Source organism: Panthera uncia (assembly GCF_023721935.1).
Source record: "Panthera uncia isolate 11264 chromosome C1 unlocalized genomic scaffold, Puncia_PCG_1.0 HiC_scaffold_3, whole genome shotgun sequence".
Taxonomy (NCBI): domain Eukaryota; kingdom Metazoa; phylum Chordata; class Mammalia; order Carnivora; family Felidae; genus Panthera; species Panthera uncia.
The window spans coordinates 66,973,554-66,999,106 of record NW_026057584.1 but is presented as its reverse complement, the minus strand read 5'-3'; the positions used below and the strand labels follow the sequence as shown (position 1 = coordinate 66,999,106).

Sequence of the window (25,553 nt, the reverse complement as noted above, 5' to 3'; positions counted from 1 at the left end):
GACTTTGTTTTCAGTCATAATATGGGTGATTTCAACTACAGAAAAACAATCACGTGCGCTCTGATTTTTCTGAGAAAAATTCTCATGTCAGAGTCCCAGTAGAGAAAGCAGCCTCTCTCTCCCCTGCACTACTTTTCCTCTTAATTCTAATTCAGATCTCCTGAAAGCAAAAATCACTTGCCAGTGTCTAGGTTAACAAGCAACAGTTGCCAGCCAGCAACAAGATGGCAAAGAATTGGAATGAGGCATCTGGAAGGAAACACAGGTTTATGGGTGCGCGCTATGTGTTCTGGTCCTCAGGGAAGTGATTTATATACTGGGCTCCTGTAATCAAATGCCCAGAAGAATCATTTCTTCTGAATGACCGACTAACCCTCATCTTCAAAATCCTTAGTGGCTTCCCCTTCCAGATAGGGCAGCAGTTCATACAGCGCAAGTGAAATGTGAGCCTTGGGAGTCAAATCGCGAAAGGATGTCAAGTATTTCTCTAGAGTTGTATCATCACTCACTTTTACTTATAAGGTAATGAACAGTTTCACTGCCTAAAATGTCATAAGCTATTCTGAATAGTTCTGTTAAAAAAGAAAAATATGCATGCAAAAAAAATATCATGTTGCCAGGTAAATTTGTATACTTTCTAAGTTTATTTATGTATGAGGGGTGGGGAAGGGCAGAGGGGCAGAGGGGCAGAGGGGCAGAGGGGCAGAGGGAGAGGGAGAGAGAGAGAGAGAATTCCAAGCAGCCTCCAAACTGTCAACACAGAGCCTGATACGGGACTTGAACTCTCAAACTGTGAGATCATGACCTGAGATGAAACCAAGAGCTGGATGCTTAATCGACTGAACCATGCAGCCACTCCTGTATACACACAACTTTTATTTACTTTTTAAAAAAATTTTTATATGAAATTTATTGTCAAATTGGTTTCCATACAACACCCAGTACTCATCCCAGTGGGAGCCCTCCTCAATGCCCATCACCCACTTTCCCCTCCTTCTCACCCCCCATCAACCCTACGCATCAGCACTCCTGTATCCCTTGGGTAAATTCCTAGCAGTGCTATTCCCGGGTCATAGGGTAGATCTATTTGTAATTTTTTGAGGAACCTCCACACTGTTTTCCAGAGTGGCTGCACCAGTTTGCATTTCCACCAACAGAACAACTTTTAAAAATATATTAGGGGACTGGATGGCTCAGTCAGGTAAGCACCTGACTCTTTATTTCAAGTCAGGTCATGATCTTGTGGTTCGCAGGTTTGAGTCCTATGTCAGGCTCTGAGCTAATAGTGCAGAGCCTGCTTGGGATTCTCTCTCTCCCTCTCTCTCGCCTGCCCTCCCACTGTCTCTCTCAAAATAAATAAATAAACTTAAAAAAAATACCTTCATATTTTTACACCCTACCTAATTGCATGATTTTTTGGTCATGGTAGTAATATTTTCTATTATGTTGCAAGGTTCTTATATTAAATAGCTAATTTTTAAGTGGAATTCATTTTTATTCTTCCTAAAAAATGCAACTGATTATCAGAATATTTATTGTCTATACAAGTGACTTCTCAAAGACTAATAATTATTAGCTTTTGTGAGTAAAAACACATTTGATTAAAAATCATTGAAAAGGCACATTTCTGCCTAGGTTCTTATTACTTCACAAGTATTTTTAATGTCTACATGAAAAGTACTATTGTCAACACTGCTATGAGCACAAAAGAATGTAAGAAATGTTCCCTGGCACCAGGAAATGAATGTAAATGTATTTCTTTCTCTCTTACTGTAGCTCATTATCCAGTGAGTATAGGTATAGTCCAGTTACACAATAGAAATATTTTCCAAAACAAAGTAAATCAACATAAAAATATATTGTAAATTCAGTTCCCTATAACAAACCCTAACTAATTGGTTTTAGAACTCCAAATGTCTATTTTTCACATTTTTGGTGGGTCGCACCTACTTTACTGCTTTTTAATTCTGAATTTCTCATCAGAATCTCACAATTATTACCAATGACAGGGCTTGAAACCTAGAATCACTGCTGAACTCAGTAGCTAATCCATCCTCATACTAATAATGACACTAACCAAATGTCAATGACTGGTTAGGCCATTTTACAATGATAGCCAGTAGAAGTTAAAGGTAGATTTTGTACTATCCTGTCCTCTCCCTACTCAAAACTGATACCAACATCTACAACACAAGTCATTTGACAAAAGGATGACTGAAACAAATATACAGGGTAGGTGAAAAAGAGGGAAAAAAATATTAAAACTCCTTTAAGGATAATAGAAATTATTTTAAAAGTCCCCTATATAATTCAATTAAAAAAAAAAAGTATGGGGGGGGACCCACCCAGAGTTGACCAAGGTTATTGCAAATCAAATGTAAACAGAAAAATATTATTACAGAAATATACCTGTGACCCTAGCACTAACTTGATGCCAAAATCTTAGCAAAAATGATTTGATGATCATTTTTAAAACAAGGAAGCAGCATGATTTCTCAGTAAAAACTCTACTGACCATCATAGTGTATGCTGTGAGAAACTAAATCAAGAGGAAAAGGAAGGGGAAATTACGTACTTTTAGAACTTCTCAGTATTCTATCTCAGGATGGTACTGACCACGGGGAAAAAGACTTATTCAAATTAACCAACACATGATGCGCCTGGGTGGCTCAGTTAGTTAAGCGTCTGACTTCAGCTCAGGTCATGATCTCGCAGTCCATGATTCTGAGCCCCGAGTCAGGCTCTGTGCTGACAGCTCAGAGCCTGCTTCGGATTCTGTGTCTCCCGGTCTTCTCCCTGCCCCTCCCCCACTCGTGCTCTGTCTCTGTCTCTCAAAAATGAATGTTAAAAAAAAAAAAAATTAACCAACACATACCACATAGGTAAAACAATATATATCTACCCATCTGTTTGTGATGCTGGGATAATCCACATTTTATCCAAATATGAATATATATACCATATGTTTTCTAAAAATCTGCATCTAGTTTTGTATATTAATATAACAGACCGGACTATGAGAATTCATCAGCCAACTCCTTCATATTTCCTTAAAATACCATTGTGCACTCCTTACATCTTATATTTGTGTAGTATCATTTTTCCGAAACTCAATGTTAAGTATAGATCTTCCTTAACTTGTGGTGGAGTTACATCCCAATAAACCCATCATAACTTGAAAATATCATTAAGTCAAATGCATTTAATATGTCTAAGCTACTGAATATCATAGCTTAACCTACACTACTTTAAATGTGCTCATAAAGCATTAGCCTACGGTTGGGCAAAATCATCTCTCACAGAGCCTTTTTTATAATAAAGTGTTGAATATGTCACGTAATTTGTTAAATACTGTGCTGAAAGTAAATGGCAGAATGTTGCAGGTGGAGGGGTTGTTTACCCTCATGGGGCTGACTGGGAGCTGCAGCGGCTGAGGCCCACCCTCATGAGAGAGTGTCATGGAGCGTATTGCTAGCCTAGGAAAATACCAAACTTCAGAATTCAAAGTACAGTTTCCGTTGGATGCGTACCACTTTTGCACCATCGTAAAGTCAAAAAAATCTTAAGTCAATGACTGTATGTATTTTAACAATATCTCAGTATTCCACTAGGTGCCATGAGGAACTTAAAGTATCGGATAGAATTTCTCTGGTTCAAAAGACTGTCCAATCTGGTTGAGGAGTCAAGACCAGAGAAACACATGGCTTGTAATCAAGTAACAAAGTAAGTAAAGTGGCAGGATTTGGACAGTAGTTGAATGGGTGAAGTTAGGTTGGAAAACCATATTTTTGCAAAGAATGAGCATAGCCCTAAAGATAAAACTAAGTGAAATATAATGAAGAGATGAAACTATCTTGATTGAGGGGGTACAGAATACTGGTAAGTATTATACAGAATTAGATGGTTTCAACCTTAAAAATCAGGCAGACAAGTTTCACCCAAGTAAAAGCCACTTGAGTATGAAGTAAAACAAGTTTGACTTAGGAGCTGGTATAAAGAAATAAGAGAAATAGATCACAAGTAAATGCATAGAGAACACATCTTTAAGATCCAAAATCTAGGTTAAACAACTTCTAAGATTTAACAACAAAAGTAGTTCACATAATGGTTAATAGCACATGTTAAAGTAATACTGTCTGAGTTCAAATCCAAGGTCCACCACTTACTAATTATGGGAACTCAAGTGAGTTATATAATATTATTGTGGCTCAATCATCCGTAAAGTGGGACTAAAAATAATAAGACCCATAAATAAGTTAATCCACAAGATTAAATGAGTTAATATAGATAAAGTGTTAAGAATGGCCCTTTGGCACATAGTAAGTGCTATGAAAATGTTGGCTATTAGTGTTTGTAGAACTCACCATTTTCCTGGTTTGAGCCCACTGACTTCAAGTTTCTTACATTGTCCACTACTCTCTCTTCATTGCTTGCATTATATACCATAATGCGTGGCCCTCTGCAAAACAGGATATTGTATTTCATATATTGATACTATTTAAACACACACACACACACACACACACACCCCAGATGAGAAAACAGGCAATAATTTCCAAAGACAGATGGACTGAAATAATCATCTTTTTTTCCCCTGCCAAATACCGGAAATTTAATAGCAAAGAAAAAAATCCAACTGAGAGGAAATGCTGCTATGAACCATTAGCTTTCATAGAGAGGTCCTATTACAAAGAAGGATCTAAGAAGCTTGGTAAAAATGAACACTTTTCTAAAAACAGTGTCTTTTTGTTATTATTGACTGTTTGTCTTTTAAAGAAAAAGAAAACTAAATTAATCATTTTCATCTTGCATCTGCCCAGGCCAAGTTCTGGCAAATCAGGATGTGGACTGACCTCACTGGGATTTTTTAGTCATAGAAGGGTTTAATTTGGAGACAATCCCATGCAAATTATGGTAAAACTTTGATAAAGATGGTTTATTTTGCCTACTTGATTCCATCTTTATTCATGATGTGGCATTTCTAATACAATACAAGTGTACTGTAGTATAGATTTCAATTCCTAGGATCAAGTGGCAAGTGCACTATCTTCATCATGAAGTTGACTGTGAAAATATTAGTAACTTAACATCACACTCTAATATGCAGAATTGTTTTACATATCAGTGAAAATCTTGGAGGAGCATTCACTGAAAATTAAAAAGTGACAGGGAGAGAGAGGGAGGGAGACGCGGAATCTGAAGCAGGCTCCTGGCTCCAAGCTGTCAGCAGAGAGCCTGACATGGGGCTTGAACTCATAAACCAAGAGATCATGATCTGAGCCGAAGTTGGATGCTTAACTGACTGAGCCACCCAAGCGCCCCAAAAGCTTACTTATTTTTGAAAAAAAGTTTAAGCAGGGGAGAGGCAGAGAGAGAGGGAGAGAGAGAATCCCAAGCAGGTGCCACGCTGCCAGCACAAGGCTTTATCCCATGAACCATGAGATCATGACTTGAGCTGAAATCAAGACTTGGTCGCTCAACCAACTGAGCCACCCAGGCACCTCAAATAGATACTTTATTAATAAATATTCTTATAATGGTGGTGAAATAGAGCCTAAACTAAAGGGACTACCATATTTGTATTTAAAATATCAGATCTATAATTCAGAGACTAGTATTAATTAAACAAACCATACACTTCTGGCACACAGACTACTACTTACTGTCCATCTGTGTTTCTAGCTTCTTGTTTTTCTTCTTTGGAGTTTTGTGCGGACTCTCCAGTAACACTGCCAAGGGCTGAGTTAGGATTGTTTTTCAGTGTATTTATTATATCAGTAGATCCAAAAGGAATATCTTGTGACTTCAGAGAAACATTTTCAGCCTCAACTTTAGGCACTTCACTCAGTTCTTCCTTTTCATCTATCTCTTCAAGGCTACGATCAGAGCTTATTCCAGCTACAAAGAAACGAAGATATAATCCTGAGTATTAATTTGCCTCATTCTTCCTACGCAATCCTAGCAAGAAAGGAGTTTTTAAAATCATAATTAGCTGGATGGACTCTTTTAAATGCTCATCCAAAACTAATAGTGAAATACTCTTCTAATGGTGAATAATCAAATTAACATATAATCAGATTACCTCAGACACATACAATTCTAAAAATAATATGCTATCGTTCTAGGTTTTATTCATGGTAGAAAAAAATAAATTATTTAAACTCAAACTTCAAGCTATATATCTGAAAGTTATCTATATATCTTTGGATTTAAATGATTGTTACATTTATGCAATAGGTCTAAATGTAAACGAAAAGAACATGAGATTTTTATATTGTCTACAAGTACACCAAAAAATTTGACTCAGTGGTTATCAGTTCTCACTACAATGGAGAGTTCTCTGAGTCCCTCTTAAAAATACTGATGTTCAGGGGTGCCTGGGTGGCTCAGTTGGTTAAGCGTCCGACTTCAACTCAGGTCATGATCTCGTGGTTTGCGAGTTTGAGCCCTGTGTCATGCTCTGTGCTGACAGCTCAGAGCCTGGAGTCTGTTTCAGATTCTGTGTCTTCCTCTGTCTCTCACCCTCCCCCATTCATGCTCTGTCTCAAAAATAAATAAATGTTAAAAAATTTTTTTTAAATACTGATGTTCACCCCCTCTTCCACGCCTGTTAAACCAGAATCTCTGATGGAGGGAACCAAAATCTTTAAGGTTCCTGAGGTGATTCTAATACAAAACCAGGGTTAAAAGCCACTGCCTTAGATGCTTGGTAAAATTTTTGAAAATACAAATGAGTATTATACAATGAAAATTATTCTCTCAGTTTGATTCTCAGAAGCAATTTCCTTTAACAGATTTTTCCTATATAGTATTGGAAAGTATAATGAACATACAAGCAGATATACATACTCATGTTTCCTTTTTTTGTTTTTCATCTAATATAAATGGAAGCATACTATACCTGATGTTTTTCACCTTCTGCTTCTCCAGTTAACTGTATCTGGAAAATTGTCCCATAACAATATGTGTGTGTGTCTGTGTGTGTGTGTGTTTCTTTTCAAAAGCTATGGCTAGTATCTCAGTGTATAAAAATGTGTTTTATCATTATTCCTTAAGCACCAACAACAAGTGGCCAACAGGCTAAAAGAGGAGACATCCTAACTGGTGCCCACACTAGCTGTGAAAGTTAAATTAATCTAAAGAACGAGGTTCTGGATCTTCACTTATTTAAATATAATTTAACACTTCCATTTACATAATAGCAGCTGAACAAACTTTAATTTTACCACAATAGAAGGGGGAGGAAAGGTGGCATAGCATTGGATTACAGAGATCAGCACAGCCACAAAATTTAATAAAAACTTCAACATGTTAGAAGAATATTTAGGGGCACCTGGGTGGCTCAGTCGGTTTAGCTGTCAACTTTGGCTCAGGTCATGATCTCGTGGTTTGTGAGTTCGAGTCCTGCATTGGGCTCTGTGCTGACAGCTCAGAGCCTGGAGCCTGCTTCGGATTCTGTGTCTCCCTCTCTCTCTGCCCCTCCCCTGCTCACGCTCTGTCTCTCTCAAAATAAATAAACATTAAAAAAAAAACGTAAAAACAAAAAAGAATATTTAAAGTATTTAAAATGTATGTCTTTAATTTTATCTCTAGGAGTATCAACAAAAAATTTTGCTATTTATGCCGTTTAAAAAACTTTATTTTTTAAAGTTTATTTATTTGAGAGAGAAAGAGAAAGTGTGCACGAGCAGGGGAGGTACAGAAAGAGGGAGAGAGAGAGTCCCAAGCAGGCTCCACTCTGTCAGCACAGAGCCCGATGTGGGGCTCAAACTCATAAACTGTGAGATCATGACCCGAACTGAAATCAAGAGTTGGACGCTTAACTGACTGAATCGCCCAGGTGCCCCAAATATGGAGACTTTTAATGACAGTTTGTTGTAAATTTAAAAAAAGATTACTCAACAGAAAAAAATATTAAGGAATTTAAGTGAATTTTTTAAAAATATATTTTGGCAAATCTTGTTTTATTATGATTTGTGAAGGAGTCATTATGATACCAATGCACAAATATTATGTATGTAAAACAGCATATCATATCTGTGTAGTAAGAGTGTATTTACATAATTTGAAAACTGTGTATTGAGAAAATGAAAGGCTGTTCTGATTTAGATGCAAATGTGTTTTATAAATGGCTCCTTGGCATATAATAAGTTCTTTTGCAAATTAGATTAACTGAGGTAACATTTAGCAAATTATTGATTGTTATCCCTATTTCTCTCTTGCCCATCAAAAGTTATTTCACACAATTTTTCCTTAAATATGGGGCCCCTTAAAGAGAAACGGGTCTCAGTCGAAGTATAAAGAATGAGTTACGTGTTTCAAAAGTCTTCTCAAATTATTTTTCTGAAATTTTATAACTTGCTAGAGTCATATGGGCTTGCTTAAATATATATGTTTTTTAATAGCTTGAAGAGTACTCCTATTCTTAAATGTCTTAGGAAAGGAAGTGATTCTTTTTAAAAAATTCAAATTATCTGAAAGAACTTTCAGAGTTGGTTGGGTGACAAGCACAAATTTCCCCAAGCTTTGAAAAATAATAAATCAAGTTTTTTTTGTGTTAACAGAATTATATGAATCAGGCCACATTTTAGGACCACAATAGAAAAAGACTGGGTAAGGGGTGTGAACAATGAATAAATTCCACAAATATTGTAGCACAACTATTGTTTTGTAGCTTCGTAAGTTCTAATGGAAGAATACTCACTTTCAAAGAATACAGTGTTCAAAATCTTTGTGAAGTTTTAAGATCCAACAACTTCCAAAGGATAAATGTTAAAAAATTACAGAAGTCATCTTTTTAAAGTTTAACTATTGCATTTTTTACCTTTTCTTAGCTTTATATGATATGAATATTTTTCATCTTAAGTTTTTCATTCCCGCTAAGGAAAGCAAAACTGAAACAAAATATAAAATTCAAAACTTCTTTAAAATTCACAAAATGTAATATGTGTAAATGAAATTTAAATACTAAGCTTTCATAAGCTTTCATATTTTTGTTAAGTTTGTAGCATTTTACTTTTAAATTATTAAAGCTTATAGGGGCGCCTGGTGGCTCAGTCGGTTAAGCATCTGACTCTTGGTTTCGGCTCAGGTCATGATCTCATGGACTGTGGACTTGAGCCCCACGTCAGGCTCTGTGCTGACAGAGCCGAGCCCTGCTTGGGATTCTCTCTCTCTCTCCCTCTCTCTGCCCCTCCCCCACTGACACTGTCTCTGTCTCTCTCAAAATAAATAAATAAACCTAAAAAAATTATTAAAGCTTATAACTTCACTGCGACTTTTGGGGTACTTTGCATATTTTTCCTGGAAATGACTGAAACGGCAAAATAAACAAATTATCTCTCTTTGCTAAAATAAAATCATATTACATCCATTCTGGTGAACTACTTTTTTAAAATTCATTCATTCATTCATTCATTCATTCAGAAAACGCTCACTTTGTCAGACACTAATGCAGTTGCTGCCAGAATAGTTTTCTTTCTCTTATAGAAAATGAGATACAGTTTACCTTCAGTAAAATTCATGATTTTGGGGATCCATTTTGGAATGCTTCATTTTGATAATTAAAATGTTCTATAATGAATACAGGTATATAGTTGAGTGACCACCACCACAATCAAGACACAGATAGAACAAGTCCATCCATCTCCAAAATCCCCCATGCCCTTTGGTGATCATCCCTTTCCCCAACCCTAGACCCTGACAACTATTATCCCCTATAGTTTTGCCCTTGAAAGAATGTTATATAACTGAAATCATAGAGCATCTAGCCATTTAAGACTAACTTCCCCCTTTTATCATTACATGCATTTTAGATTCAGCCATGTCATTGCATGTATTATCTATTCCTTTTAATGGGTAGGTGATATCACCAATGTTTGCACTGACCACAGTTTATCCAGTCCTCAGTTAAGGGACATTGGGTTGTTCCTCATTTTTGGCAATTATGAATAAAAATCCTATAATAATTCACATGTATGTTTTTGTGAGCAGAAAGGTTTTCATTCTTCTGGGAAAATACCTAGGAGTGGGATTTCTGAGTTATATAGAAAACCAACGCTTAAATTTTATTTTTAGAAACCTGCCAAACTATTTTCCAAACTGGCCATACAATTTTTTATTACTATAAGCAGTAGGTGATAATATATTAATTTTAAATAATTTTAAATAAGGACTCATTCTGAGTTAATCAAAAACTGAATAAAATCATTTATGATGAAATTCAAATATTACCTGACTATAAATTTTTGCAATCTAATAACAAAATAATTCCAATAATTTACTTTAAAAATCCCAATCGAAAGCAATCCTACAGAAAATAAGCCAGGCCTAGATAACAAAAAAGTAGTTCAAGAAAGAAAAAAATACATATATACTTTTATATTCATACAGTTACACATTGGAAACAACAGAGTTTAAAGAGTTTTGCCAAAAAAGCAGAGAGCCAAATAGCAGAAAAGCTGAAATCCTCCAAAGCCACTTATTTTATTCATCTTACACCTTGCATTATTCATCTATACGGTCAGGGAAAACATCAAACTCTAAACCTGTAATGGAATTTCAAGTGAAAGAGGGAAACTACTATTTCTTCGAGGCATTTTTACACATGGGATGACCAAGTAACCAAATTTTTCTGTGATTACATCTTACTCTGCATCAAACAAAGCACCAGGCAAGAAAGGCCTGGTCACCTACGTGTCAGAGATGCTACGGCCGCCTTGGGTGTTCCAGGGCACTCCGAGAGAGAGGCTTCATCCGGCGATCTGGGCACAGTGCACTGTTCGTGACTGGGGAGCCCAGGGCCAAGGGGGGCTTCTGCCAAAGAAGTAAAATCTGTGGAAATGGCACTTAGACAACAGAGTTAAGGCAAGCAGAGAACAAGAAGCATTTCGAAGAAATCAGATTTGTTAGCTCACAATTATCCACGCATTAATCAAGAAGAGGTAACTAGAAAAAAAAAAAAAAGGAAGAGAAAGAGAAATAGATATCAAGCAAAGTTTGAATAGCAGTCACATCTTTTTCCTAATACTTCTGAATCTTCTCATTTCACTTATATAGTTTGAAATTATTTAATACATTTCCTTTGTGGAACAAACAGTATCAATGATATTTTTCTGGGTAGGACTTAAGAAAAATCACGACTAGTTATATAATGATAATATTTTTAATCACAGAGGACAGGAGAATTCTTATATAAGATGTGTCAAAATCTCAAATTCCTAAAAATCAGCTAAGGATTAAAGATTTAGGAGCATTTGGTGCGCCTGAGTTTTTGCAGTGTTTATGAATCTTAATAATAAAAATTAAGGCTATACTGAGTAATTTTCTTACCTATAAAATTATCCCCATGCTAAAGTAATAGCATAGTAATATTCTATTTTTGGCTAGACATTAGTCTCTCATATTCATTTGTATCTAACTTTAAGTCTAAAAATGAAGAAATATTATCATATTTATTCTTATAATAGCTACTAAATAGCTATTATTAAAAACATTAGGAAACAGCATTCAATCAAATTATTTTATTTTTACTGGCATTTCATTTATTTGGGAAATCCAAAATCAGACCATACAACAGAAAATATTTCGTATAACAAATTTTTACCACTAAATGAGGACACTTTGTATATCGAATTCATACCCAGAACAGTTGCATAAAGAATGGTACTTTACACTTTGGTGTAAGTTTTCTTCTGAACACACTAAAGTACGTTCCTAACTAAAACATGTCATTCGTCTTGGGAAGGACATTGATACCCTTGACACTGTACAGGGTAACCTGACATTGCATAAGGCAATCTCTTAAGGTACCATCACAGAACTGGAGTCTTGAGTTCTGCCAGTTTCATACTCAACCCAGGGTGGAAAAGTTTTCATTTCATAATATAAAATTTGGGAAATAGAGTCAAAGCATCTGCATCTCTTTCACAGGCAGAGCATTATAACTAGATTCATTCCTCAACTGTCATGAAAGATCTTTGTCAGTACCACATGACTGTGGGGCAAAGGTGTCCTACCTGGGTTGGACGGCCCCTCGGGGCAGCTGGCTTCCACAGCACTGTCTGTAGGAACTGCACGTCCCGCCTGCAGGACTAGAGGACAGAAGCGGCACACCTTACAAATAATCACACTCACAAATGGAACAAGTCTTTAGTAGGTTAACTTCATTCTTTTTCTATACTTTAGGGAAAGAGAGCCCTGAGGCTTTGTTAGAAGCCATTTCGCTATCCAGCTCTGATACAACTAAAACCTCCATGGATTCCCCTTCCTACAGGTAGTCAGCCCTGGGAGGAGAGTGTCCTTCTGAACAGATTCACAAGTGATCACTGCTCAATTTTAGGATCAGGGGGCTGCACAATTTTTTTCATTTTATCCTGTCGTCTTGCAGCTTTTAAAAAGGTAGTTAAGTAAGAATAATCAGGGACTATCTAAGTATTATTAAAATTAATTAAAAGCCTAAGTTTAAGTATTATCATTTAATGAAAAGACCTGATTTATAACCTGTATCACTTTCTTGTCTGTATTAAACAAGACACAACACACATGTAACGTTAATGGGAAAAGTAACGTTACCAGTCACATGATTATCTTCATCACTTAGAGGCAGGGGCATTTTGGAGGGTGGGGAAGGTGCTTTTCGCTTTGTCCTTTTCAAAGATGAGTTGCCAACAGATGTACCACTGAGCTGCAGCGAGCCGGTCCTCACTATGCCTGCTCCACAGGGATTCTGGAAAACAAAATGACCAGACACAATCTCTATTTAGAAATTAACAGCAAACTTCAGGAAGACACCGACCTTTACATCCAAGGCACCACATACCAATATGAAACAGGAGAGTCATTCATTCCAAAAACATTATGGAGTGTCTGCAATGTGCCAGGAGCAGAGCTATGAGATTGATACGTAAAGTAAAATAAAATATGGTCCTTCTCAAGAAACTTAGGCTGGGATGGGAGCATGGCATACAAACAACCAATTATGAGCTAGTTAAAAACTAGCTTCCAAAGAAAAATATGAAGAAAACATTGGATGTAAAGTAAGAGCTGATAAAGGAAGGATATTTGTACATTAAAACAGCTGGCTTGATTAATGTTTTGTTTTGGCTTTAGTACTAATGTATTCATGACAAACATCTCAAAAATTTATATGTCTACTCAAGGCAAGGTCATTTGAGGTCACCGACTCTATACGCAGCTAATGGCTAACGCTCACATTCACAGCATGTGACTGTCAGCAGACCCTAAGACAGTCAGTCCTGCCTCAGCAGGCTGCCGGGTGCCTCCTGGCACACTGCCACGTCTTCTCACTCTTTCCAACTAACCTGCTTAAAGGGTTGTTCATAGTTTTTTGTCTCCAATTTCTCATCTCCCACTTGAACCCTTCCAACCAGATATTTCCCAACTTTCGATCCATTAAAGCTATTCCCATCAAAGTCATCAAGGACCTCCACCATGACTAAACTAGTGGTTAATTCTTAGAACTCAATTATTTGACCTGTTAGCAGCATTCAACAAAGTTGACCACCCTCTTAAAATCCTCTTTTTCTTAATTCCAGATTACTACGTTCCTACTCTGCATAGATCCCAACACCGTTTTCTTTTATGGTTCTTTTTCATCTCAGGCCTTGGATGTGTTTTCTTCAGTCTCTACATTCACTCTGTTGGTAATCTCCTCAATTTCCTTGGATTTATGTATTATTCATATGCCGATTAACTCCAAATTTACATCTCCATCCTGGACCTCTATCTGATCTCCACTTAACGTCTAAGGCGATTTCCACCAAGGCATGTCTAAAACGGAGATGCTGATAATCCCTCCCTTCCACTCTCCTGTCAAAAATAATCCTGTTCTCACAGTCTCTGCTTCAATACAGAGTAAGTCATTCCTCCATTTGTTCAGTCCAGTAACTTTGGAGTCATCCACATCCCTTCTCTCTCACACTCCACATTGCAACCACTCCACTGCAACCACACTGGCCTTCATGCTGCTCCTCAAGTGTGCCAGGAGTGTTCCTACCTCGGGCGGTTGTCCTGGCTGTTTCCTGTGCCTGCCATGCTCTTCTGATAATTTGATGTCTTGCTACGTCCTCATTTTCTTCAGGTCATTTCTCAAATGCCACCTTTTCAATGAGCTCCTCCCCCTATATTTATCCCTTTTCCCAGCTTGATCTTTATAATCAGCATTTAATAGCTCTCCAACATCCCACCTAGTTGGCTTATTCACCTTGTTTATTGCCTGCTTCCACTAGAGTTGTGTGTAAGAGGAGGGATTTTTTTTTCTTCCTATTTTGCTCACTGCCGTATCTGGAGAACAATGCCTGGCCCACAGAAGTCTCTCAATACCTATTTGTTGAGTGAATGAATGAATGAAATACTGTCATTTCCATTTGGAAACAAGAGCCTTTGGAGCATGTAAAGCCTGAGTCATTCCAATCTTTAGACTATACAAGTACACCTAACAGAAGGGAACGAGTGCATTAGATGTCTTTCATCTTTATGCCTCGTGACACACCAAGAAAAATGTAGCAAATTTTACTATTTTGTAATTTCATAATATGCCTGTCAGAGAAGAAAGGAAAAAGAGACGTTTGAGTCAGTTGTCATCACTGTCAGTTGTGCTAGGTACTAAAAAGGAGGGCAGGTCATCTCACAGGGACAGAGCACAGTTAGGTCTACAGTGGCAGGCACTTGAAGGAACACACCTCTGAGGTTAACACCTCTTAGCAAGGGAGTGGACAGGGTGGCACCTGGCTGACCTGACTGTAGTCAAACCATTAAACTTCCTCCATACCAGCGGTAGCCACCAACCTCCTCTCCCCTCCATACCCCGGTCCTTCCTCCAGAACTTTTCAGACCTCTCCACAATCCAGCAAGGAAAGAGTTAAAGCCTGCCACCCAAACCCAGATTAATCCAGTCAATAAAGCCAATTCTGATTAAGTCTCAGGGCCAACCCTCATCCCCTACCCCCTCCACAGTAGATGTGGGGTCAGATCCTCAAGTGCAATTTGGATTTTTGAAAGAATCGGGAGAAGGATCCTTGGCAATCAAGAGCTGAGAAAGAAATGGATTATACAATACAGCTGGATGAGCAGGATTTAAATATCATTTTGAGTAGAATATAAAATTTTCTTCTTATTGATTGAAGATATATCTCTGTGTTCAGAAACTTTCATTTGCTATCTTATAATAAAATTAACAAATTGGGGGGTCTTTTAGGAAAAAGGCCAAAAATTCTCCTAGAACAATGAAGCACTTCACTTTTCAAAATAATGCTGTAAAAATCAAAAGCAGTAGAGAATATGTTATTTTATTTCTTGGATGAATTTACTTATGTAAAGCCCTATTAAGGCATGCCTTCTTACTTTCACAGAGCGAGTTTACCAGCAAGAACACAGTAAGTGATCAATACGTAATTGCTGAGCGCACAGAGTTGGGGCAGCATTTGATTTTCCTCCTACTTCCAGGCTGAAAACTTATTTCCCATGCTTTGACAGATTGCTTTCATGAGGTCTAGAATATAAACCCGTGTTCCCCTTCAGGCCAGATTCCCAATCACTGTCATTTATTGGTCTCTCTTATTACCTGATAAAAGCAGTCACGACTTGAATTAGTCATGAATTTCTCAGATAATAGTATCCATTTAGGAGTTAGAGCTCTTAAATTTTGCTCATAATAAAGTAGACAGTATAGAAATTAGAAAGAGAAGAATTTATATACACAAATTTATAGGAACCTGTCCATTACTCAAAGATAAAATAAAAATAGATGCATATATTTATGTCCCTAAAGGTCTAAAAATAAGGTAACTTGTTTTGTACAGGATATATTTCTATGGACCAAGAATTTAAAGTTGCCAAATATACAGATTTTAGTTTTACAAACACCAAAAAAAATTTAATAGTATTTATAAAGACAATTAAGGGAAAAGAAGAGCAAAGCCATGAATATTTTAAAAGAGCACATATTTTGTAATTTTACCCTATAGAACTTAACTCCCTTTACCCTATTTTGCAAGTGTAACATGAACATAAGAGAACATACATTTTTAGAGCTACAATTGGATCAAAGACTAAGAAGGAAGACATTAAGAAAGACAGCATGATTGTCACTGAGTGGTACCAGGTAGACATACGTGACCTGTCATAACCAATTCTGTCATATAGATTCTTTACTATAGTTCTTTACTATAATTAATGCTTAAAACTTATTAAGTTTATGACATAAATATAAATTTAACAAATTATGTAGGATGGCCCAAAGGCAGGAGTTTTCAAGGAATAAGAATAGTGAGTTTAGATAATTAGCAACAGATTAATGACAGAAATATAAGTTTGTCCTGAGGTACAATAATATTAGCGTTAGTGTTCAAGGAAATAGCTTAACATATATTTCTTGTCTTTTAAGACAGAGAGGCAAGAGCTTCCCCCACCCCTTTTTTTAAGACTGTTAGAAAATAATTTCAATCATCTAAGAAGGAAGGGTAAGGTAATAAAAATCAAACTTGCAGTTATTTTGTGTTAAATAAAATATCACTAATAAGACCAAAATGTTCGAGAAACCTCGGGCCTTGAAAGGATGTTCTGTATTTATTGTAAACATCCTCTCTTGGCTAAAAGCATGCAAGAAAAGAAGGGGCATTTAAGTGAAAAGACCTAGGTGTTCCTAAAAACCAAGAAAAGTGGTGTGTACTGAGGGATGTGGGCAGAATATACGTAGCTGGCACATAAGACTAGAGAGGCTCCTAACCCAAGAATGACTCCTGCTAGAAAGCAGGCTCACTAACCCATCACAGGGGCTTACATAAACACATCATGAATTCCCATATAAAATGCTAGGGAAACAAAAGCAAAAACGAACTACTAGGAGCCCATCAAGATAAAAAGCTTCTGCACAGCAAAGGAAACCATCAACAAAATTAAAAGGCAACCTTCGAAATGGGACAAGATATTTGCAAATGACATGTCTGATAAAGGGTTAGTAGCCAAAATCTATAAAGAACTTATAAATGTCAACACCCAAAAAATAGATAATCCAGGTAAGAAATGGGCAGAAGACATGAATAGACATTTTTCCAAAGAAGACATCCAGATGGCTAACAAACACTTGAAAAGATGCTCAATATCACTCACCATCAGGGAAATACAAATCAAAACTACAATGATATACCATCTTAGGCCTGTCAGAATGGCTAAAATTAACAACACACAGGTGTTGGCAAGGATATGGAGAAAGGGGACCCTTCTCACACTGTTGGTGGGAATGCAAACTGGTGCAGCCACTCTGGAAAACAGTATGGAGGTTCCTCAAAAAGTTAAAAATACAACTACCCTACAACCCAGCAGTTGCACCACTAAGTATTTACTCAAAGGATACCAAAATACTGATTCAAAGGGACACATGCACCCTGATGTTTACAGCAGCATTATCAACAATAGCCAAATTATGTGAAGAGCCCAAATGTCCATTGACCGACCAATAAAGATGTGGTATATATATGTACACACACACACACGAATATTAATCAGCCATCAAAAAGAATGAAATCTTGCCATTTGCAACAATGTGGATGGAGCTAGAGTCTATTATGCTAAGTGAAATCAATCAGCGAAGGCAGATACCATATGATTTCACTCCTGTGTGCAATTTAAGAAACAAAACAGATGAACATAGGGGAAGAAAGACAGAGAGAGAGAGAGACAGAGAGGCAAACCATAAAAGAGACTCTCAAATAAGGAGAACTAAGGGTTGCTGGAGGGGAAGTGGGTGGGGGGATGGGTTAAATTGGCGATGAGCATTAAGGAGGGCACTTGTGATGAGCACTGGGTGTTATATGTTAAGTGATGAATCACTAAATTCTACTGCTGAAACTAGTATTACTCTATACGTTAACTACCCAGAATTTAAATAAAAACTTGAAACATTAAAAATAAATAAAAATAATAAAATGCTTTAAAAACAAAAAAAGAAGGAAAAAAGGTGAGGAAGGCCATCAGTGTCTAACCAGCAGTGTTCTTAAGCCCCAGTTTTCCTGTGACCTTCAGGAGTATGCGCCTAATAGTCTCCTATCTCTTCTACCCTTGCATTAATTAGGCTTGAGCTACCTGGTATTTTTAAGTGTGAGTTTGTGTCTAACTGGAGAGAGGCTTCCAGAGGGTTTGCAAGTTGGAAGGCAGCCTAGTGTGTTACGAAACAAATGAGCTTTGGAGACCATGTCAGGACTTCAACCGGGGAGCATGGCCATCTAGTGTCTCTGCAACCTTCAGTCTCCTCATCTATAAAGTGGGAAAAGTAACAGCACCTACACTTCAGAAGGGGCTGGATGCTTAAGTGAAGTGACATGTGTGAAAACTTAGGATAGTGCTTAGTATACAGTACCTGCTCCATAAATATTAGCTAATATTACATGCAGCTTATCTATTTTAAAGTATGTGAATGTGATCTGTAAATAAAATAAGCAAACAATAGTTGTAGAGTTGGAGTGAAAAGCATGGATAAAAGGAGGTACTTATTCTAAGATTTTTGTATTTTGTCTGCAGTGTCCGTGGTGGTGAGGAGTCCTATTAGTCTGTCTGCATTATAATCAACCTTAAAACACCAAGAGCCCCAGCATTCAGGAACTTGGGGTTAGTCCACTGCGTAAGCCAAATCCATTGTGTTTAATTCGTTGTGTGTAAAAATTCCTCCTCTAAGTCACCTCAGGCAACTCTATCCTACCTTAAAGGAATTTAATAAAAGCTCCATACTTAACACCAACTTATTAATTCTTGGTGATGGGTATTGTGAATATATATAATAATACATAAATTTGAATATTTCATAAATTTAATGTAAAGAATTAAAGTTGAAGAATTGTTTAGAATGGTCATTAGCTTTCAGCACCAAGATGCATTCTCTTTTGTCAAATTAGGACTGAAATTTTTTAAAAGAGGTTGAGATTAAACTATATTTAAATCCAAAGAGTTTACAAAACAAGAACACAGAGATGTTTCTACTTACTAGGGGAAAACGCTTTGGTTAATAATTAGAGATGTTCAATTATTTACTTTAGTTAGAGTCCCTAAGTCTGCTTGCCATTAGGGAAAACTACATCCCTGGCAGGAATGCACATCACTGAATTTTACAGCCTGTGAAAAGGAAAATACTGCACAGAGAAACAGAGCACACTAGCGAAAGTGGCAAGGTCAAGCTGAAAACTATGCCAGATACTTAATCCCTCAGAATTCACACCCAGATCAGGATTTACTGGTTCAAAATGCAACTAAATTTAGCTGAAGAAAATAGAATTGAAAGGCATTCAGTAGATTTACTGAGGACTAGCTCAGCACGAGTGATTAGATCACTTTCTAATCACAGGTGAATTTTAAGATGTGGATCATAGAAATCAATATGTTTTGTATAAAAGACTTAAGAGTACAAATAGAAAAATGAGACAAAATTTGAATCAAAGGATGGAAATACAGTGGCCCAACTTCAAGGACATTGTTAAATGTTTCTATTAGAAGCTGTTGGGTTTTTATTTGTTTATGATTTCCACATGTAGGGAGGGAAGGGTTAGAGGAGAAAACCTAAGCCATCCCTTGAAACTGTCTTAAAACTCTTATTTTCCTCCTTCTAAAGAGACAAATTCACATTATCCTTCTCCAACCTGGACATTCTCTACAAATGCTATGACATACAATTTGATTTACTATGAATTATATCTCAATGACTGAACTTCTACGTAACTAACTGAAGGTCAATCTTGAACTCTTAACTCTTGATGGAAGAACTTCTTCTAAAATAATTTTACAACTTAGATAATAGGTCAGTTTTCTTAAACTTCCAAACGCATAATTATAATATAATTTATGTAATACAGAAGTATGAGGTATCAAAATGAATTTGCAAAATAAGCAAAGCTGTAAAGGGAAATTGTTTGTAATCACAATGAATTCAGTATTACTATTGATTTGATCATAAAATTAGCACAATCTCAAAAGATGCAAACAATGCATTCATTGATGGGGGAAGAAAAGAAAAAGTACTGTAAATCCCAACAAATGTAAGTCATGTCATAGAAGTTTTGGTGTCCAACCTTTTACACATACCTTTATGCCTTTATACACTGGCATACATTTTTTGACTTGTATTGGAAGGCATATATGCCAGTTTATTTCCTTCTTTATGAAGTTTTATTAAATGTGTTAGGTTTTTTTAAGTTTATTTATTTTTGAAAGAGAGAGAGTGGGCAGAGGAGGGGCAGAGAGAGAAAGCGAGTTAGAGAATCCCAAGCATGCTCCACACTCTTCAGTGCAGAGCCATGTGGGGCTGGAACCCACGAATCATGATAGCACTGAAAGCCTTAGCCTGTTTAGGCTGTTTTCTTGGATTAAGAAAAATCCTATCAGCGAAGGGTATAAGAAATAGAGGTGATGTAGCAGGTACCTGACTACTGTATTTAGGGTAAGGAGAAATAGGGCAGCAGTGTCAGGGCCTAGAGCTCTTAAATCCACACCTTGTAAGCAGTCATCTATTCTGCCAATTTTTAGGGTGTTCCCATCAATTTGCTGAAATAAATTCGATGACAGCAAGTAATGAGATTAGAGCTGGATTCCACCTAGAGGTGTCTAAATACCATGACCACTTGTAACTTGTATCTTGTTTGGTTACTAGAATTACAATCCCTTGAGAGGATTCTGAGTGGCCAAACTTGCCAGTGGATTTCTCTCAAAATGGTCTAGATTTAAACTCAGCATTATTCAATAATAACATCTGTCTCCTCTGGTTTACGAATGCATTAACCTGAGCATATCTTCCTAAAACTGCGTCCTCTACCTCTTTTTATTGATGCCCAAAGCACTTGGGTCGACTTTGTATTATAGTCAGGAGTTCAGGGAGAAAGATGTCAGTTAATCAACGTTTTATTTTGTTATTGTACTTCAGTGTTTCAAAAATCCTCAGAGAAGAAATACTAGGACTAGGCATCACTATATGGTTAACACTAATCAAACCAAAAATCCACATAACAAAGCACTTTCATCTGTTAAAGGCCAATTTTGAAAGACAACAAAAGAATAATTTGATTATACTGGAGTTGGAAGAGACTTTTGTAAATTTAGTCACAAAATCTTATTGTACAGAGGAAAAGCCCAAGCCACAAAGTTCAATGGCTTGTTCTTCAAGGTAGACGACAAAGAAGACAATGAGAAAAATGACAACAAAGAAGAATATAAAAGACCTACTGGTAGATCCAAGACTATCTGTCAAAACAGACTGGGGCTTCTGCTGCCACAAAAGATTTCCTTTCTAGCCCTTCTCCAATGAGATCAGAACACACACACACACACACACACACACACACATTTTACAACCTGGGTTATACCCTTGCAAGGTTTTTAAATTTCTCTCCCTGAGGCAACCTGTGCTTTCATTTCATTAACCCTATAATACTTTGAGATATCATATAACCAAACCTTATTAGCGGTAATCCCTTCCTAATGACATTTCTTAAATGCCCAAAGAGAAGGGCCTAACTCAGTAATACATCTCAGATGAAAAAAGAGAAGATGAATCAGGAGAAATCAGACCTCAGGATAAAGTTAAAAGGACAGAGGATGGTGATAATCAAGGTTCTCCATGGTCAGTGATGAGAACAAAGAAGGGAGTGCAGGGGCAGGGTAGGATAGTAAACACGTATAGATTAACTGAGTTTAGGGCCCCCACCAAGGTAAAGCAGTAATCAGGGGAACAAACTGGGATCAACTCACTTCATCCCAGAAAGGGAGCCATGACTGTATGGCAGGCATTATCCAAGGGTCTCTGCTGTTTTACCACCAATGGCTCCAAGAAAAGAGGCCGCCTTCTCTCTGCTCTGGTCTCTGGTACAGAGAAAGGCATTTTCTTCCCCATGAGGTCACAAATATCATAGTGGTAGAAAGTCCAAGTGAGCTGTATACAACAAGAACTTGTAAAGAAGATTCCTGACACTGATTATTTTAAATATTTTATTAATACGGTATGCACTTCAGAGGGGCACAACTTTTGTGTACTAATAGATAAGACAGAGAAAGTCACACTGATTCCATAAATGACCTATTGTTCTTTGAATAGTATTCTTTAAATTTTAACAACTTTATCATGAGCACAGTTATTTACATTTGGGTCAGAGGTAAAGCTTGTAGAAACTTAAAAAGTAATGGCTCAGAGGATTTTCGAGAGCATTAAGTGAGTAATGTGTTTTGGTACCTTGTCTGAAACATTAGTAAGTGCTACATAAGCATTAGTCACTAATTTTGCTATTGTGATTACGACCCTTTGAAAATCTGATTAAAACTACCAGGGCAAAGTATATTTATATATGGGAAAGCCTTAGAAGGGGAAACATTATATTCAATTATAGCCCACTGGTGCATTTCTCTACTGAATGAAACAAGTCATATTTTTGGAAATACAGACAGCTGTATCCTGTATATCAAACTAAAAATGCCATGGCAACCACTGTTCCTAAGCAATTGTAGAACTGTGTGTGTGTGGTTCTTTTTCTATATAATAAATACAAGTGGAAAGTGGCGGGGAAAATCAAATGTTGCATGATAACCTGGACAAAATAATACAAAGATGTATTTCTTAAAGATTATAAGGACATGCTCTGTTACAACAACCTTAATGACTCAGCATAAAACAACTAGGATTAAAACTCATTGAGCAAAGGGACTTCTGGGTGGCTCAGTCAGTTGAGCGTCCGACTTTGGCTCAGGTCATGATCTCACTGTTTGTGAGTTCGAGCCCTGCATCGGGCTCTGTGCTGAAGGCTCGGAGCCTGAGTCCTGCTTCGGATTCTGTGTCTCCCTCTCTCTCTGTTCCCTCCCACTCGTGCTGTCTCTGTCTCTCTCTCAAAAATAAATAAACGTTAAAAAAAAAAAACAACAAAAAGCCTCATTTAGTGACACTAAGACCGAATATGTACTTGCACATTTTATAAACATATGATAATCTATCATCTTACCTACTTATAAACCATGATAAATATTAAGAGGCAAAATTGACCAGAAGATGAATGGCAAGCATTTCTTAAAAACAAATCATCTGTTAAAAAATGAACACTCTCAGTATTAAATTTCAGTTGCATAATACTGGATGACAAAGTATTTCCATTTCTCAATATCTGAGTGTTTGTCTGCACCAGAATGCAAAATGGGACCAAATGAACAGTTCAATCAAGATAATTCTTTATTGTGCTTCCAGCCAAAAGCCAATATCCTAACGAAAATGAGGTGCCATTCTGGTAGCCTGGGAAAAGCTGCTTTACTGCAGTGTCCACATTAACTCCAAAGGGTAATAAAACCATACCAAATGTGCAAAATTAAAGAATTCTCCAAAAGTTTCTGTGGCTTCTGTGGGCCAAGACTGTCCACAAATGGTGTCCAACTCTTCTTTCCCTTCTTTAAATGTAAAATACTCTTTAAATGGCTAATTTGTCAATAATATTAAGACGTCCTTTGGCCAACAGATTTTATTAAGTGTGCTTTCCACAGAAACTTGGTCAGAGAACATGGTGCAGACACTGGATTTCTGAACGTTTTAAATTTAAAGTTTATTTATTTATTTTGAGAGAGACTGAGAGTGTGAGAGGGAAAAGGACAGAGAGAGAGGGGGACAGAGAATCCTAAGCAGGCTCCATGCTGCCAGCACAGAGCCTGATGCGGGGCTCAAACTCATGAACTGTGAGGTCATGACCTGAGCTGAAATCAAGAGTCAGATGCTTAACTGAGCCACCCAGACACCCTTGAACTTACTTTCAATCTCAGAATTGTAAGTCATTTTCAATTTAAGTAAATGTCATTGCATTTCTAACTTTTGTCATGTGTGAAATAAATGACAATCTATATAAATAACTATATACATGTTATCTTATTGTAAATAACCATACACATTTATACAGTAATACGTGAGATACGGTTTAGGTAAACGACAGCAGGAGGCTACCATTACATATGTTGTTGCAAAAATAGCCTTTCAAATCTTTATTCACAAAATATCCGAAAAGATCTGAGAAAAACTGCTCAAAAATTTCTAATTGGGTAGTTTTCCTCTGCAAATGAACACTTCCATAGAAGACAGTATGTTCACCTTTTATAAGGAAAATGACACAAGGTTTGAAATGAAAAAGACTACAAAGAAATTTAGGGACATGAAAAAACACACTGTAGCAATGACAGTAAACTATCTCTTCTTTAAGATACATTCTTTATGTGGATAAACTAATTGTAGTTGCAAAAATGTTCCAAGAAATAGGTTAGGATAAACTATTTTACTAACTTGGATCTTCATTGAATCCTCTTTGTAAACTGCACAATCAGTTGCCAAAATTAGCTTAGAAAATCAACAGCCTTTTATGTGAAGAGTTTCAGTTTAAGCTCCAAAATCACTATCCAATACTTTAATTTGCCAGTATTGAGAAATGCTTTAGAGAAATGAGACAAATTATTAAATGCTGACAGCCAAAAAGCATGAAATAGATGTGAGGGGAAAATTTTTTTCCGAGCTACAAGTAGACTGACTTATCCATAAACCTAAGGCAAACATAAGATCGACTACTTAAAATAAGGCTAACATGAAGTGAAAGCTCAAAATGAATAAAACAGTTAATTACAAATCACTTTGGCATGTATTATTGTTATTTACCTCTAGTTCTATTTGCTTGCACTTCACAAAAGTATGTATTTGCTATTTCTAATAGAAGGTAACTATTTCCAATAATTTCTTTCTACTTTATTAAAGGATGCTTTGGGGGAAAAAATGTGTAAAAATGAAAACGTTATAGGTCTGTTAAACAGCGCACCCTTGTGGTCTATTCTGATTCCTGAACAATAAAAATTACAGGATAAGAATATATCCAAAATTCTTCAGGGATTTGAAAATAATTTTTTCCAGTACAAATCAAAGCCACACTGAGATACCACCTCACACCGGTCAGAGTGGCTAAAATGAACAGATCAGGAAACTATAGATGCTGGCAAGGATGTGGAGAAACGGGAACCCTCTTGCACTGTTGGTGGGAATGCAAACTGGTGCAGCCACTCTGGAAAACAGTGTGGAGGTTCCTCAAAAAATTAAAAATAGATCTACCCTATGACCCAGCAATAGCACTACTAGGAATTTACCCAAGGGATACAGGAGTGCTGATGCACTGGGGCACATGTACCCCAATGTTTATAGCAGCACTTTCAACAATAGCCAAATTATGGAAAGAGCCTAAATGTCCATCAACCGATGAATGGATAAAGAAGATGTGGTTTATGTATACAATGGAATACTACTTGGCAAGGAGAAAGAATGAAATCCTGCCATTTGCAGCAACGTGGATGGAACTGGAGGGAATTAAGCTAAGTGAAATAAGTCAGTCAGAGAAAGATATCACATGTTTTCACTCATATGTGGATCTTGAGAAACTTAACAGAAGACCATGAGGGAAGGGAAGGGGAAAAAATAGTTACAAACAGAGAGGGAGGGAAGCAAACCATAAAAGACTCTTAAAAACTGAGAACTGAGGGTTGATGGGGGGTTGGGGAGA

The 25,553-nt window shown here is 36.9% G+C and overlaps 1 protein-coding gene across 8 annotated transcripts in view; it reads right to left on the bottom strand.

Moving 5' to 3' along the window:
- Positions 1 to 25,553, bottom strand: part of COBLL1 (cordon-bleu WH2 repeat protein like 1) — a 168,649-nt gene that overhangs the window by 11,743 nt on the left and 131,353 nt on the right. For 7 of the 8 annotated variants that reach the window (XM_049615570.1, XM_049615572.1, XM_049615567.1 and 4 more), the window contains 5 exons: positions 12,574 to 12,727; positions 12,018 to 12,092; positions 10,696 to 10,833; positions 5,664 to 5,898; positions 4,365 to 4,459 (listed from right to left, as the gene is read on the bottom strand). In XM_049615570.1, the coding sequence (XP_049471527.1) occupies positions 4,365 to 4,459; positions 5,664 to 5,898; positions 10,696 to 10,833; positions 12,018 to 12,092; positions 12,574 to 12,727 (697 nt within the window). The remainder of the gene's footprint in view (positions 1 to 4,364; positions 4,460 to 5,663; positions 5,899 to 10,695; positions 10,834 to 12,017; positions 12,093 to 12,573; positions 12,728 to 25,553) is intronic. The other variant, XM_049615568.1, reaches the window with a different exon arrangement.